The sequence below is a fragment of the Cyphellophora attinorum genome (genome assembly GCF_001299255.1).
Source record: "Cyphellophora attinorum strain CBS 131958 chromosome Unknown Contig7, whole genome shotgun sequence".
Lineage (NCBI taxonomy): Eukaryota > Fungi > Ascomycota > Eurotiomycetes > Chaetothyriales > Cyphellophoraceae > Cyphellophora > Cyphellophora attinorum.
The window spans coordinates 1,045,640-1,061,794 of record NW_017253235.1 but is presented as its reverse complement, the minus strand read 5'-3'; the positions used below and the strand labels follow the sequence as shown (position 1 = coordinate 1,061,794).

The 16,155-nt window shown below is 52.9% G+C and overlaps 8 protein-coding genes across 8 annotated transcripts; 3 read left to right on the top strand and 5 right to left on the bottom strand.

Moving 5' to 3' along the window:
• Positions 1-274: 274 nt before the first annotated feature.
• On the bottom strand, positions 275-724 carry AB675_9874 (Trafficking protein particle complex subunit 6B; the record flags this gene model as incomplete). The annotated part of the gene is made up of 1 exon (XM_018150447.1): positions 275-724. One exon carries the CDS (start codon positions 722-724, stop codon positions 275-277), a length of 450 nt encoding a protein of 149 aa, XP_018002309.1.
• Positions 725-1,036: 312 nt separating this feature from the next.
• Positions 1,037-2,433, top strand: AB675_9873 (AP-2 complex subunit mu; the record flags this gene model as incomplete). The annotated part of the gene is made up of 2 exons (XM_018150446.1): positions 1,037-1,373; positions 1,424-2,433. 2 exons carry the CDS (start codon positions 1,037-1,039, stop codon positions 2,431-2,433), a joined length of 1,347 nt encoding a protein of 448 aa, XP_018002257.1.
• A 996-nt stretch (positions 2,434-3,429) lies between these two features.
• AB675_9872 (putative 60S ribosomal protein L28e) lies at positions 3,430-3,998 on the bottom strand (the record flags this gene model as incomplete). Its single annotated transcript, XM_018150445.1, has 3 exons — positions 3,430-3,598; positions 3,655-3,898; positions 3,959-3,998. The coding sequence occupies 3 exons, from the start codon at positions 3,996-3,998 to the stop codon at positions 3,430-3,432; spliced, it is 453 nt and encodes a 150-aa protein (XP_018002526.1).
• Positions 3,999-4,349: 351 nt separating this feature from the next.
• AB675_9871 (uncharacterized protein) lies at positions 4,350-4,774 on the top strand (the record flags this gene model as incomplete). Its single annotated transcript, XM_018150444.1, has 2 exons — positions 4,350-4,401; positions 4,449-4,774. The coding sequence occupies 2 exons, from the start codon at positions 4,350-4,352 to the stop codon at positions 4,772-4,774; spliced, it is 378 nt and encodes a 125-aa protein (XP_018002364.1).
• A 355-nt stretch (positions 4,775-5,129) lies between these two features.
• On the bottom strand, positions 5,130-6,082 carry AB675_9870 (C-5 sterol desaturase; the record flags this gene model as incomplete). Its single annotated transcript, XM_018150443.1, has 2 exons — positions 5,130-5,339; positions 5,387-6,082. The coding sequence occupies 2 exons, from the start codon at positions 6,080-6,082 to the stop codon at positions 5,130-5,132; spliced, it is 906 nt and encodes a 301-aa protein (XP_018002201.1).
• Positions 6,083-6,957: 875 nt separating this feature from the next.
• On the top strand, positions 6,958-7,975 carry AB675_9869 (Mitochondrial FAD carrier protein FLX1; the record flags this gene model as incomplete). Its single annotated transcript, XM_018150441.1, has 2 exons — positions 6,958-7,096; positions 7,146-7,975. 2 exons carry the CDS (start codon positions 6,958-6,960, stop codon positions 7,973-7,975), a joined length of 969 nt encoding a protein of 322 aa, XP_018002431.1.
• Positions 7,976-10,364: 2,389 nt separating this feature from the next.
• AB675_9868 (Asparagine-rich zinc finger protein AZF1) lies at positions 10,365-11,513 on the bottom strand (the record flags this gene model as incomplete). Its single annotated transcript, XM_018150440.1, has 1 exon — positions 10,365-11,513. One exon carries the CDS (start codon positions 11,511-11,513, stop codon positions 10,365-10,367), a length of 1,149 nt encoding a protein of 382 aa, XP_018002220.1.
• Positions 11,514-15,033: 3,520 nt separating this feature from the next.
• Positions 15,034-15,924, bottom strand: AB675_9867 (uncharacterized protein; the record flags this gene model as incomplete). The annotated part of the gene is made up of 1 exon (XM_018150439.1): positions 15,034-15,924. The coding sequence occupies one exon, from the start codon at positions 15,922-15,924 to the stop codon at positions 15,034-15,036; it is 891 nt and encodes a 296-aa protein (XP_018002497.1).
• Between the last annotated feature and the right edge of the window lie 231 nt (positions 15,925-16,155).

The window sequence follows — 16,155 nt, the reverse complement described above, 5'->3', positions numbered from 1 at the left end:
GGTCGTCTGGGAAGGTATTGGAAGGCCTCAAGGTTTCGCTTGTGCTGTTTTGATCTGAAATGTTGCTGCCGGCAGATCCTGAGTTTCCGCTTGAACAGTAGCCGTTATCCCCAGATTAGCCAAAGCCCCCCTTATGATTCCGCATGGAAAGATGAGATGCGGCTGCGCGCGATGAACAGCTTCCGCCGAATTCGCCATGCTCATTCTCGAGAAAGGCCGAAACTTGCTATCCGTGAGAACAAAAACGCCCTATCATCAGTCAGCACTTCCTCAATCAGTTTCCGATACCCGGACTGACTCTATGATTTGTCTTGAGATTATCGATCTGCTTTTTGAAGACGACCAGCCACAGATCCTTGCACAGAAACTTGATCACGTCGAGTTGATCCGTGAATCGCGGCCGATCCCTCGAGAAGCGCTCGCTCAAACCCATTCCCACGCGAAAGCCCAGGCTCTCCAGTCTGTAGTGTACGGTCTCTTTGAAAAGCGCAGTCTCCGGCTGTCCATCGCCCGCCATGAAGGGCAGCCCACCTCCCGTCGTAGATGCCGCATTCGTGGTTCTAGACACTCGATTGACTAGGCTTGGGCGATCGAGCGAGGCTTCGTAGTCACGAGCCATGCGCTCGGCGAGAGGGACCAGTTCGATGAGGAGGAGATCGAAGCACGAGATACTGACGTATGAGGCCGTCGGATCCAGGCTCGTGTCCTCTGCTTGTTTGGCCATGATCGCAAGTGAGGTGTCGTTTGGTAGCCGAAGGATCAGCGAGCTATGTCGGTTGCGCTCGCGCTTCCTGCTTCATGTCGAACCATCTGTGTGACACGATACTTCTGCAGGCGCGAATTTGACTCAGCCATACCTGATCACCTGTCCATGTAGAAGAAGTGACAACATCGCAGGACCAAGCGCTCTTTGCGGTGGTTGAACGCCAAGTCTCCCCGAGCCTCCACAAGTGGACCTCACATCCGCTGGTTGCCTTCTTGCATCTCAGCATCCCACGGCCATGCTGGCCAGGACACGTGCGGTGATCGATCAAGAATGCTCAGCGGGATACTGCTCTTCAATCAGAAGGGCGAGAACCTGATATTTCGAGCGTTTCGACCAGACTGCCGCCCAAGACTCGCAGACATCTTCCGGATACAGGTCATCTCCAATGCCCAAGTGCGGTCCCCTATACTCACCCTTGGCTCGACTACATTCAGCCATGTCAAGCATGAGAACATCTACATCACAGCGGTGACGAAGAGCAACGCCAATGCGGCCATTGTCTTTGAGTTCCTGTATCGCTTCATCAGTCTTGGGAAGGGCTACTTCAGCAAATTTGACGAAGATGCCGTGAAGAATAACTTTGTGCTCATCTATGAGTTGCTTGATGGTGAGCTGCTCCGAAGCACGCTCCCTCAGATGTCTAACGCGCAAGCGCAGAGATCCTGGACTTTGGCTACCCACAGAACACTGATGTCGACGTGCTGAAGATGTACATCACGCCCGACAACCTCTCGTCCGCCATCCGCTCCGTCTCTGCCCCGTCCAGCGACACCTCTCGGATCACCATGCAAGCAACCGGCGCGCAATCCTGGCGACGTGGCGACATCAAGTACCGCAAGAACGAGGCGTTTGTCGATGTGATCGAAGACGTCAACCTGCTCATGTCTGCTACAGGGACAGTCCTTCGTGCCGATGTCACTGGGCAGATCGTGATGCGTGCTTACTTGACCGGCACGCCCGAATGCAAGTTCGGCCTCAACGACCAGCTGCTCGTCGGCAGCATTACGCAAAACGGGAATGCGCTCGACTCCGGCCCTGTCGGCAATGCAGACGGCAAGCGAAAAGCAACTCGCGCGGCTGCCGGTTCAGTCACGCTCGAGGACTGCCAGTTCCATCAATGCGTACAACTCAGCAAGTTCGATTCAGATCGCACCATCAGCTTTGTGCCACCGGACGGAGAGTTCGAGCTCATGCGCTATAGAGCCACAGAGAATGTCAATCTTCCCTTCAAAGTCCACGCCATCGTGAAAGAAGTCGGCACCACCAAAGTCGAGTACTCCGTTGCGGTAAAGGCCAACTACGGCAGCAAACTCTTCGCCACCAACGTCGTCATCCGCATTCCCACACCCCTGAACACAGCCAAGATCAGCGAGCGGACTACGCAAGGCAAAGCAAAATACGAGCCCGAGTCGAATTGCATTGTCTGGAAGATCGCCCGCTTTGTGGGCGGGAGTGAGTTCGTGTTGAGTGCGGAGGCACAATTGACCAGCATGACAAACCAGAAGGCGTGGAGTCGGCCGCCGCTGAGCATGAATTTCAGCTTGCTGATGTTCACGAGTTCGGGGCTGCTGGTGAGGTACTTGAAGGTGTTTGAGAAGGGAAATTATAGCAGTGTCAAGTGGGTGAGGTACATGACGAGGGCAGGAAGTTATGAGATACGGTTCTGATCGACGGCATTTGGTAGGGGCCAGAAAATGATTGTTAGCGATGCACAGTGGCGCAGGCTATAGTATTGTGAGTAGCGCATAAGGTGGTGCAGCTTCAAGAAAAGCAAAAGCAAAAGTGTACGTGTGATCGAGAGCACGAAGCTCGTTCAGAATGCTGGCCGACTTTGTGTTCCTAGTCTTCTAGGTTGGCGTTGTTTGCACGATGTGGCAGAGGACGCTTGGTTTTTACAATTTATTCGGATGCGATGACTTTTGACATCCATCGCCTGAGTTGCATCAGACAATCATCCCAAGGCGGTAGACGGGTCGTCGTGCTAGCATGTAGGGACAGCCATAGCGAGACTTTGACTTGTCTTCAGTCTGCACATTGCCTGAGAACCTCGCGGATGGAAAGACATGGACACACAAGCTAAGCAAAATGGAAATGAATGACAGCGTAAGAACCGAAAGCCAGGTAGCCAGGATAAAATACACCGCAATCGCTGGAAATTGCCTGTGCATTACAACAGGCTTTCGAATACGGCGCCTGCCTGTACCATAGGAGGCACTTCGGGGTCGCAATTGGTGCTGTGCTTGTGCACTGGAAGGCACGGAACGCTAGACGTCAGCAGTTGCCCCGGGTCGACCAGTGATTCGGTTGATGAGCAGGAAGGCGCTCCATGAGCCAAGAAGCAAGAGACATGTTGGGGCAAAGCGAGGCAATGCATCTCGTGGCTTCCAGGACAAGTTCTTCGTGGACTTCGTCTGCAGCACCTTGGGTCGGGGTGCTTTTAAGGGGAGGAAGGTGATTGCTTCAAAACTCGCGGTACAACATAACCAGGTTGGTCCTGAAACTTGTTGGTGATCATGTTCGATCTTCATTCGCAAGCTATGATTGATGAGCTGCAGTCAGCTTCGATTCGAAAGCGCTATGCCGCACATAAATCTCCCACAGGGCGGGCTTTGCCCAGACCATCCGTCTGCGAACCCGGAGCGCTCGTAGCTGACGGCATTTCCTTACGACTCCTCGGTCTGCGTCGCCTTGGCACCACGAGGCTTCCTCGCCGGCGTATCCTTCTTGGGTCGCTGGGACTGCTTGAGGGCTGATGCACGTTGAACAGCATGTTCGTTGAGGTCGGATCGGTAGGAGTTCTTGCCAACAGCGTTCGCAACACTGGCGTATGTTCTGTAGCAGTAATGTCAGCATTCACAACGTCATCTGATCCTGGATCATGCTCGTACGATCGGTTTGTGCCGGTCTTCTTGTAGTTGTGGGTGTTGTGGTGGCTGCTAGGCTTGTTTGAGCCGCTCTTCTTCTTGGTCTGAAGCGAGACACCACCGTCCTGACCAGCCTGCACAGAGACAGCCTTTTCGCTGACGAAGCCGGCGTACTTCTTGGAGTGCTTGTTCGTCAGGTTGAAGGGATCTCGGGAGAACTGCACGCCACCGCCAGACTTGCGCTTGACGAGGTATGCATTGTTGTGTCCTGAGTAGAGGGCTTGGTCAGTGTACCGGTCGCGAGCGCTTCGACGGTGTCTAGACTTACGGACAATCTCCCAGAGGAGATCAGGAGAGACGTTAGACATTCTGGTCGTAGTTTGGGAGTGTTCAGAACGGTCTTGACGCTGCCAACAATTGCTGTGGTCCAGACACGACTTGAGGTGCAGTTGTGGGCAGAACGACTCATGTCGCCAAGATTTACACTCGATTGCGAGTCATGCTGATCTTACGCAACTCTCCGCTTGCGCCGAGCGGCGCGCCGGACTTCATTCAACCTGAAGGCCAGCACAGCCGTCAGGCCACCGCGCCTTCAGCCGCTCTCAAACTTGACGATACTTGCGAAGACGACAAAAGGGTGACGGCTGCCGCGATCGAAGCCATACACTACGGTCACCGCTACTGGTGTACTACGAAGCATCCTCAACCAGGCCGCGACAATGGCATACATCCTCTTCAGCTTCATACTCCTCTCGATGATAGCGGGTACAAGTAGGTACTCTCCAGAAGCAGCAACCGTAGCGCTGACCGTTTCCAAGTTCTCTACCTCACCCGCGAACGATGGACCGCATATCTTCCCTCCCGCTTCCAGGACGTGATGTACTCACGCCTGCCAACAACGTTCATGGGCGACGTGGAAGGCGGCTTCACCTCCGCTGATTTTGATCTGACGTCCAACATTACGGAGGGCGACTCGCGGCAAGGACTGGATCCGAAATCGAAGCGGGACATTCAGCGACTCATGAAAATTCGAAATATTGGTTTCGATGAGGCGAGGAAGGTGTACATGGAGCAGCGGTTCAAGAAGGCTGGTATTGGTGCGGACGGCATACCGAATGATCCCAAGTTTGTTAGTTTCTCCTAGACGGTCTATGGTTGTTGGGTGTTCGGGCGTCTGTACGTGTTCTTGAATAATGGAAGACGCTCGGCGTACATCCATGGTCTCGAGGACTTGACTCCTCGATTCGAGGCATTTCGAATGGCAATTCTTCGAGATCGCGATATTATCCAAGATCTCCATTCTCTGGTGGGTAATCTGGTGGCAGATATGTACAGGTCTAAGAATAGGCTTGAACCATGACCGACGGTCAGCTTGGCATCCGTCTTGCTCCCGCCCACCCGGACGCCAGCCCAATGCCGCTCAAAACGCCGTGGAAATTCAGAATATGACCATTAGGGACAGAGCCAGTCCAGGACCAGCAAGATCTCCATGCAGATGCTCATTGCACCTTCTTCGCCTCATCACTGCCATAGGATCGGTCATCATCGCCCTCGACTTCCTGAACGAGCTTCTCCATCTCCTTGACTTGTCGCTCCCACTCAGCCTGCCCCATCTTGCTCTCACGGCGGAAAAGCTCCTCGTTGGGCTTGCGATAGCTGCCTCCCAGTCTGTCCCACAAAGTAGTGTATTGACCATAATTGTAGTTGAACTGTTTGATGTTAGCTGTGGCCGCACGGGACAGAGGCAGAGACTTACATAAAGATGATGCATCGTGTGGCATGCTGCGCCGTTCAATATAGGTGAATTTGCCATGTACTCACCATCGTGGATGAATATCGTCCAGATGTTGACGAAGACAAAGAGTGCCACATAGGCAAATTTCTGGAGAGGGAAAAGGAGAGGATATATGTGATATGGCACAGACTGGAGAAAGCCATCGATCGGGTGGAAGGCGTGCGACGCAAATGGAGTTGGCATGATCCATTTGTGGTGCGCCTTGTGAAGCTTCTTGTAGACGAGAGGATGGTGGAGGCCGCGATGGATGAAGTAGATCAACATATCGGTGAAGAGCAGGAAGCATGGAAACTGCAGTATGTTGTAAAGTGGGAAAGGCGCCTCGTCAGATCGGTCGTAGAGCTTGGCGTATCCTCGAACGTCCACTAAGAAGAGTAGCGCTGTCATGATGGACATTCCAGGCATGCTGGACAAGGCCTGCTTGATTTCAAGCTTGACCTGGTTCTTCAAGAACTTCGGGTGCTTGAATGTTGTTTTGTCGAAAACCAGCCAGTACGACAGTCCCGAGCACAGGAAATATAGAAGAATGCCGAAGAACCAGGTGGTGAAGAATAACGATATCAGTTGTCGGTAAGGATTGTCGCGTGGCAGAGCACTCTCGTAAGCCCAGTGACGGGGTTGGAGGCTGAAATATTGTGTTGAGGTAGGTATGTCCATTGTGGTGGCTCAGGGACGTGTGTTCCGCTTTCGCGCATACTCGAGAACGTGCTCGTCGCGACACTTTTGACATATTGCGTGACGGAGGATGTCGACGAAGCCGGTAAGAGAGCAGCATAAATTCGGTCGTACGCGAAGGTGTCCAGGACCTCGAGTATAACGTCCATCTTGAGCGATCAAAAGGATTTGAGTGTCGGAGTTAGGCGGTTCGCGGTCGGTGATCCTAAGGCTCGATACCTCAGACGAAATGCCTTCGACAGACCAAAAAGAGGGACAGTTGGCGACGACAGGAGGAGAGCAATAGCGACTGCCTATGCAAGAGTGCGTGGTAGCAAGGACGCAGAGACGTTAGGTTGACGGTGTGGTACCTGGCTCGCCGAGTAGTGGCGTGAACTTTTTGCTCTCTCACCGACCGCCGGCTGAACTGATCAGAGTGGGGAACATGTCGTGGAAAGTGGAGATACTGGACCAGCCTGGAAAGTGCTCATTGGCCTCCGAGCCGTTCATCTGTCAAACGATCCCAATCAAAGCTTACCGGCATCCATGTAGGGACTGGTACCGACAGAATCTGAAGGGCTCCAAGCTCCAGAGATTGATTTGATTAGATGTACCTAGTAAGGAATCTTCGCTCGATTTCCGCTTCCGCGTGAGTCCGAACCGAAGTGCTGGTTCACTTCCACGCGTCATTGTCGAATTTCGTGAGAGGCTTCACTTAGCAGTAACCTGTACATTACGAACAGCTCAAGTGATACTGATCCTCTACACTGCAGCGCCCATGATTGTTTGGCGCTAAAGTGTTATACGTGATGTTGCTCGACCTGGGAATCTGCACATACAGTCGTTTCTGCGTCGGTTGAGATAATTGTTCTGGCATCATGTCGATGTCAATCTCAACCGTACCACAGCCTTCACGACTCAATCCTGCCTTTGTCGAGACCGCCGCTGGTCTGTCTGCCGGAGCTGCAGCGACACTGCTGCTGCACCCTCTGGACATAATAAAGACGAGATTGCAGGGTGCGTTGTGTTACTACACTGACTGTCTGTATATGCTAAGTAGCCACAGTCGATAGCTCGTCTCACCCTTTCATAAATTCTTCGAGAACGGTCCTGCGCGACGTGTGGCGTAATGAAGGCCCAACTCGTCTTGCCGCTCTCTATCGCGGCCTGAATGTCAACCTGGTCGGCAACTCCGCTGGATGGGCGCTTTATTTTCTGTTGTACGATCGCGCGAAAAGAACTATAAAAAGCTATCGAGGATATGCACCCTCGCAAGAACTCACATCCATCGACTATCTGACCGCCTCGACCGCTTCTGGCATGCTGTCAGCAGTCTTGACAAATCCCATATGGGTAGTCAAAACACGCATGCTTTCGACTGCTGCAACAGATGAAGGAGCATACCCAGGCTTGTACCAGGGCGTGCGCTCGATCTTGCAGAAAGAGGGCGTTCGAGGTTGTTTCCACGGTCTAAGCCCAACTTTGATAGGCGTGTCGCACGGGTCGTTGTACTTTCTAGCCTACGAGAAGCTCAACACTTGGCGTCGGAAGCGAAACGTTGCACAGGGCAAAGGAACAGAGCTGTCGAACCGTGACACCATCATCAACACTTCGCTTTCAAAGCTCTTCGCCGGCACGATCACATATCCCCATCAGGTACTGCGCGCCAGAATGCAGGCACAAACCACTCCGGGTGTCAAATATCCTGGACAGCCCAACATCGGCCTCATCGCCTTGATCAAGTCTGTCTGGCGAAACGAGGGAGCGCCGGGATTCTACAAAGGCATGTTCCCGAATCTGCTACGAGTCGTTCCCAGCGCATGTGTTACATTTCTTGTGTACGAAAATGTGAAGTGGGGTCTGCCACAGCTGTTCGAAGCCGTCCCAGGGCCTTGATACAAAGCTCTCAGCCCGCCTACTCTACTCTATTCTGGCTGCGCACGAAGCTGCTCGAAAGGTGATGGAACACCTGACTTTCCTCCAGGGGAGGCCTCCAGGAAGGGTGATCGTCATGCACTTAGCCAGCCAGCCTCGCCATGAATGGGTCTATGTCGCAACTCTACACAGCACAACACACGAACGCGATATCCGGCCTTAAGCTTCCAAGACTTCAAGGTTGCGAGACGAAGGCAAGGATTTGTCTCAGAGCCACCCGCTGTCTCCAAAACTTTCGGCCAAGCCCTGCAAACGCTAAAATCACCACCTCATTGTGCCTGTAGTGCTACTACATCGGGGTATACCTCCGACATAGCTACCTCGAGCGATGCGCCCCGAAAGCAGCCACCTCCAGAAATGACATCGAAGGGGTCAAATCTGTCGACAATGCCGACAGGAACATGAAGCACGAACGCCACAATTCTCCGCATCGCCTCGGTATAGAATGACAGTCAGTATCGGCGAAGCAATTTGGATTTCAAGTCATTGCCTACATCCCCTCGGCTTCATTAACATCATGAAACAACAGGGGTAACACGCTTCACAGCGTCTGGAGCAGCAGAGGGAAAGCCGGTCATGGTACATCATTTCGACATCCTACGTGCTCAGAGCAGCCACAATACCACGCTGGACATGCGACGATCACCTTCTGGGGCCACAAAGCGTTGGAAGCAGACAATTTCACAGCATTTTCTCCACTCATCCATATTTCTTCTGCTCATCGTCATGTTTCTCGACCTTCCTTGACCACAGCTTCGCGTTCTAGAAGGCCTTGCCAAGTACTGCCCCAGTTCGAGCCCCTTGCTCAAGGACTTTAGAGCCTCAAACATGTTCGCGGCATCCCTAGCGCCGACCTTCAGCCATCACGATTCCTCGGGCTCCAGTGATGCTAACACTATCCTCCGCAAAAGAGACAAACTTCCGGCAACATCCATATCTTGCAGATCCAGCACTCCCTGGAGTCCTCCTTGTCACGCAGCATCCGTCTCGCTCGCCAGCTCTCGTTTCGTGCAGATCATCCTTCTCAACGTTGCCTTGTTATTTCGCCTAGGCACTGTGGGGGCCATTCGCTACGTTGTTCGCCGAGTTCGGCCTTCCCATTCCGATCGTCTCAGGCACACAGACCTACAGGTCAGGCGTCTACGAGCACTTGCTGTCCAATTGCTCTTGTGTTTCATGGCTTCACCGGCGGAAGGCACAGCGGCACAGCCCTAAATAAGGTTCATGGCGCATGTTACCTCAAGCTCTAGCGCAACGTTTTTGGATCACATTCTTTTTTGCCCATGTCGCCCCCGCATAGTACAATATCCGCTGCTCGTGTTCTTGCTTTTGACTTCACCTGTATTGGTATTCCCCTGCAGCATTTTCGCTTAATCACGGAAGTCGTATGACTTCTTCGTGTTGACCGTACCTCGTTGCGTGCACGCCTGACTGTCTTAACGCATGTACGCATACGTACAGCTATCGATCAACCTCAAGCTACTGTGCAACCATGTGCACATGCGCTGTTCTGCCGAGGCTGACTTCCCGAAGTAGCGGGAGCACATGTTGCTTAGCATTAATCAGACCGGAACAGAACTCACCGTGGCTGCTGGTTCTCGCCTTGTGAAGGAGGATCGTAATGTTATCATGTGAATGCTTCAGATCTCCACGACTTATGTTATCTATCAAGCTATGTAGATCTGGACGTCAGGGCCCAAGCACACGAGCTTCCACAGAAGCACATCCTTTGATCATGTGCCGTCATTAGTTCGTCAATCCCATTCCAGGCATACTGGATACATAGGAAAGGTGATGTAAAGCGTAGCGCTTGCCCGAGTCAAGCTGTATAGTAATACATGGTCGGAAGACGACGACAAGCCGCCGGTCTTTGGTCAGACGACAGATCTCTTTTTGAGTTCTCGTCCCCACGTTCCTCGAACGTTGAAAGAAGGAGTGTTTCAGATTGAGAACAGCAAGCATGAGTGAGGCACTCTTCAAGTCTTGAGTCTGGATCTGTTCTCGGGCGTGGACGCAGGATTTCCACACAACCAGCCAGAAGGACGATAGTCGTAGGACAGAACAGCTACTGCGTTGGTGTTGCCTTCCTCGCTTGGATTCTGAAGACAGTGAGACGGGCCATCTGCAGGGCGTGGTCGATCTTGTTGGTCGCGTGCCTGGTGACTGTACAGATCTATCTCGGTCTGGCGGGCCGGCGTGTCAGCGCTCAACTTTGGATATTCAGACCAATGTTTCGAGATATGCCGAGGTCCGAAGCAGGCTTTCACGCCACACGACTCCTGATGGAATCTAGGTTCGATACAACCTTGCCACAACGAAATTATGCCGCTGGGCAATGAAGCTCATGCTTCTACCTTGACAAAGTGCCGCCGTTGTAGCTCGGCTGGTCAATACCGTGAATGACCTCGACCTTCCTACCCTTTCCGCGTCCCTTAATACCCTTGTTGCTGTTCTTGAACAAGGAGGTAAAGTACTCCTTTAGTTCGCGATCTTCCTGGGTTTGTGTAGCGAACTGGTCCGATAGCCTGAGTAGAGTGTCCTTGTGGAACTTGTTCATGTGCGCCTTGAGGTTTCCAAGCTGCGTGAAGACCTTCCCAGATTGCGTCGGCTTACCGCTTCGATCATTCGTAGATTGGATTCTGCAGCTGTCTAGGATGCATTCGTAGCGCTTGCCTCGTTGCCCAGGATCGGAGCACGACCGCTTCCGGTTAGGACGTTGGCCAATGTGGCGTCGTTCATGGGTGCGAAGGTTCCCCAGCTGTGAGAAAGTCTGTCGACACGTGGACACCGAACATGTGTACGGCTTCTCTCCTGTGTGAGATCGAAGGTGGATTTTGAGATGGGTGGGTTGGGAGAAGGATTTGCTGCAGTCTGGGTAGGGGCAAATATGCTTCTTCGGCTTGATCACAGTTGCCTCGGTATGCCCAGGGGTCTCAGGTGAGACGGTAGAGGGACTTGTGACAGGCTCAATAGTTCGCATGAGACTATCTACCTCAGAGACAAGGTGTGACTGCGATGGTGGCGCTGGCTGAGAGGTGACGGACGGGGTTTGTCGCGAGGTCACCGAGTAGGCACTGTCGTAGATGCTAGGCTCTGTTGGCTCGGAAGAAATGAAGCTGGAAGGTGCTTCAGAGTAGCAAGATGCGGCTTCGTAGTCATCGAAGGTGTTTAGGTCGTCCAACGCTGTGCTTACGGGAGTGATGGTCCTTCGATAGCTTTGATGGAAATCAGCAACTCCGTGAAAGGTGTGTGCTCGATTCATGCTGTATGCTGCGTTGAACTCTGGTGGTTGATGGTTGTAGTAGTCCGCGTGAGACTGGTCGTATGAATAGTAGCCGACTTGTCCGCGAATGCTGGTCATCGGGTTGCCGCAGGACAATGAGCCCAGAGAGCCCATAGGCGCTGATGCTGGAATGGAAGTCGGCATACCCCAGGTGCGTAGTTGATGCATGTGGCACTGCATGATATGGTCATGCGTTGGCTCGAAGGACATTCCCATCACTGTGCCCGCGGCCGATGGTACTGATACACTGCAGTAGGGTGTGCACTATGAGTCCGGGACATCACATAAACACTGTGGGCATGCCAGCACTATGCGACGCCGAAAAGTCTGGTCTCTGATGAGGCTCCGGGTGCCCGAGCGGTCTGCGAAACAACAGCCAGCACGTGCGAAGGTGGTGTGGTTATGCTGGCAGGTGCAATGCATAGGCGTTGCAAAGGGAACGTCTTGAGATCCGATCCAGATGGTGAGCTGCCGAGTACTTGCACATGAGATATGGCTGTGGCGCAGGAAGTCAAAGTTCTGCTTAAGTGATCTTCGAAACAATAGGGCTGGAGTCCAAGTACATAAGTAGAGCAAGAACCATACTAAGTGCCCGGAGTGCATCAAACTCCATTGGGACGAGCCAAAGCGTAAGACCGTGGGGGAGTTGAATTGTACTCGGTTTAGTGTGCTCTGTCTCTGCTCCGATACCAGTGTTCCGAGATCAGGGATTCACATGAGGGCTTATTGTGCAATAAGCGTAGCGCGATGTAATTACACAACACAGGTCCACCGTCCGCGGACTACAACCTGCCGTCGGGCCTCGCCGTGACTCGCCTGCTCGTCCCTCTCGATGCCCTGCACTGACCCATGGTAATGCGATACGTTCCGGCTTCTAGGATACCCTGGGGTAGTAGCGAACGGCTCAGCCTAGCCACTGTCTTGGTAAGCGAACGCTTCTGCAGCTCGAGAAGCTGGCGGCTGATCGCGGTTCCTCATGTGATGGTGAAAAATTCTTCGCACAAAGGTACCGCGCTCGAGGCAGCGTCATCAGGAAAGGTCCTGTAGCTCAGGACGTGAGCATGAGTGGACGCACCATGGTGTTGGATCAGTTGTGGGGTGTCATGACAAGGAAGTCTCTGCATGTGTTGTAGCACACTCTTCAGAGAAGCAGGGCAGCAAGCCCACAAGCCATCTGAGGTGGACGAACACGCTGCTAGCAGAAAGCGTCCACCACTTGATTCGGATGCGAAGGACTAAACCAAAATGATGCTCATACATCCGAATGGTGGTTTCTAGCGTGTTTCCTAAGTCAAAATCCCTGTCATATTTTCTCTCCACGTCCCGTGGCACACAGCGAATCATAGAGAGCCTACGAGGTCAAGAGCCCCCAAAATCGGTGGCGGCGTAACGTGGAGTCGGCAGAAGGCTGTCGGCGCGCCGCTCATCACACCTTCGCATGTCGGCGTGCTCCATATGACCAAAGCTTGCGATAACGTTCATCGTGGGTGAACGTGAGAGCGCGACGATGAGCCCTGCTTAGAGTACTGGACAGCATGCAGCCGTGAGCGCTGAGAGAAGCACTTCACCCGCACCACCAGCCCTGCTTTGTCGATATCGCGATTGAGATATCTGACGACCAGTGGCACCTTCAGTGAATGCCTTCTTTGACGATAGTCTACAACAGCCGCGTGTCTGCGTGCCAAAAGACGAAGCAGCGGCGAATGTCTGCAATCGATCGTTTTCGGCCAGGCAAAACCAAGCTAACAACGAGGCAGAATCCCTGCTTCGAGCAAATCGAGCCTCAGCTTGTACCGACAAGTATTGAGGTCCTCTACTCGTCACAGCCTGGTTCGAACCACCACCGGCATGCTGCCTTCCTCTGCATCTTTCCGGGAGGTTTGAGCATGCGTGGGATTTTTGCCTGCTCTAAGATGTCTGTGGTTTGGGTAGACATTCGCCAAGACCTGTCAAAATGGTATAGATGTCGGAGGCTCACACGAATCATGGCCGTTTAGACGGGTTGCACGATGCTGTCCATGACCGTTCCCCGTAGGCTTATCGGTGTTTTCGCAGTCCTTACACTAGTCTTGCTGCAACCCAGCGACACGGAGACCGATAACGATGGGACGACACAAGACAAAAGACAGACTGGAAGCCATCGCACAGAAGACGCTCCCATTGGCTCCCTATCTCGATAGGAATTTCCTGCTCATTCATCAATTGTTGACCCTTGACGTCTCGTTTGGCCTTGCAGACTTAGCTCACGAAGCGGTCGATCTGCGAACATAGGCGAAACGGAAAAGCCCCAAGTGCTTTCTTTGCCTAGTCTGCTCTTGCGTTGCATTGTTTGCCGGCCAAGGAGCACAGACGTATGGTTGCGGCCCGTTCCCTGTCGTCACTGGGGCCGCAGTATTCCAACGGACATCACTATGTTTCGACAACTGATAGATTCCCATCATCAGGCCATGAGTGGCTGAAAAGTTGAAGAATTTGGGCGTGGGGGTAGGCACTATAGTCTGCGCAGTAGCTTGGTACCTTGCATGCCTCGCCTGATGACACTGAAAACGCATGGTCGCATTTTCAATTGCGTGATAGTAAACTGCTGAACACGTTCCAAGCTGTCGGCTAGGTGGAGTCTCTGTAGCGGTGAGGTTGACCAACCCCTGATGACAGCTGTCAATTGCGCAGCCATGGACGAAGCAATGGTCGGCTCATGTTCACGTGCCGAAGTCATGAGGAGGATCCCCGATGCCATTGTTTGACATTGACTACGTCGGCATGGCTGCTCCTGAACAGTTCGAGATTGAGCTGACATCAAGGATCGAACAAAGGTGGGTCAGGTGTTTTCGGATCGAGATGAAACGTGGGGTTAGGCCGCTATTCTTTCGAGATAGAGGTCCGAGAAATCGAATTCAGTAATAGCTTCGCGCGTTTGATTGACAGCACAAGACATGATTGACTCGCTCGGAGAGTAGCCGTCGACCTAGATTTGATGATATCGAGATCTTCGAGATACGAATTCGAGCATCGGAGTCAGGTGGCAGCACCTCCTTTTCGCCTTGGCACAGACCTGCGGATACTTGCGGATATTGCACAACAGCAATATTGACATACAATGCGGCCTCGTCCACGTGTAGTCATTGAGAACTTCTCACAGGACGAAAGTCTGGCTGCGATCCCGGGATCAGTACTGGGAAATCAAACCAACCATCCTACAGAAGGTATCATGTTAGGACCAAGGTAACAGCAGTGCACAGAAGAAGAGACTCTGAAAATTGTAAGGCACGTCACTTGGATCATTGACCTGCGCCGGGTAGGCAATCGGCTCGATAAGAAGCGAGTCGAAGATTCTAGGTGGTCGCAGGTAGGTCTTTCCATTTCTACCTACCTATATACATACTTGTAGCGTCTCCGCGGCGTGGCGTTTCCAGAGAGCCCGAGGACAATCGTGCCTGCCAATCCTCGATTCAGAGTGCAACACGGTCACTTCGGACACCAGTCTCGTGGATGTGTGAGTCCACCTGTTGCCGCTGCCGGTTCCACGGACAGCGAAGCCGTACCGTTGCAGTGCTCCAGCCGTTGACAGCACCACAGATAAGATAAAGCACGATCCTCATACGTCCGGGGTGCTGTATCACCAAGTCCGCCGCAGGATCATACATCAATCGACTTGCCAGACCAACGAATGTAGCTGTGATCCGGCTGGGATGCGGAAACTGAATGACTGCATTGCTCCAATGCTGCCTCCAACTCCCTACCAGCCGCCGTGCGGGTATTTCATCTTCCCAAGTTTGAAGCAACGACCACAAACCGAGTCAGCCTCCCATTTATGTTGACATTCGTGATCTTCGCAGCGTGACCTGTGACCGCATGCGCATTCTCCAACAATTACCCGTCGCCGCTTTCCGCAGTGCTTGCTCCTACAGACTGCTTCCACCTCGCTCATCGGAAAGAGCATGAAGTCACAACAGACTCGTGGAATCTGTTGAAGAAGATCGCGAAACGCTTTGATCTGCATTGCATCATAGTGGTCAATCCACTCGTGAAGAATCTCAAGCAAGTGAACGCGCAGAACCATCGCCGTCGGAATATCGAGATCGTATACAGCTTCGACAATATGCTTCATGCTCGAAACCCGGCTTTCGTCAATCTTGACTGTCACATCGGGGTTCGATGGGTCTTCGCCGTGCAGAACCCGGACGAACTGGCGCAGTGCGTAGTCCTGAACTCTCTCCAGATCGTACTTATCGCCTAGCCGGTACATCTCCATGTGAAGAATGGCCTTCTTGTGAGTTGGCTCTCCAGCGCAATTCCAGTCATCATGTACATCTGCAAACTGTACAATCGGCTCGTCCTCGGAATCTTTGTAAATATCTTCCGTGGAGTATACATCGTCGTATTGAGCAAACAGCATTCGACATATGAGGCTTGGGTTATCTTCCGGTAGGACGCATCTCCCGTTGTCTCCCTCCACGAACATCCCTTGCGAGCAGAGAGTGTCGAAGAAATCCGATCGCTCGGCCAGGACGATTCGGTGGACACGGAACTCGTGCTTGCCACAGCAGATGGTGAAGTCTGACCACTTGCCACTGCTGAGTGCCCTCGATATGCGTGACTTTTTCGGTGGATATCTTTCGTACGACATGGCTGCAAAATTAATTGATTGACAGATTCGCCGTAGGAACAGGACCTGTAGAGTGATATGGTGGTTTGTTTGCTTGCGCAGATACTTGGTGGCGCGTACTAGTCAAAGCCAGTGGCAGAAAGCGACTGCTGAATGTTCCACCGCCTGCCCTCAGGGGCCTTCCACTTGGTATGCCTTGTTCTTGGCCCGTAGAGTCCATCACTTAAGCTGTGGTCGCTGAAGGCTTACCTG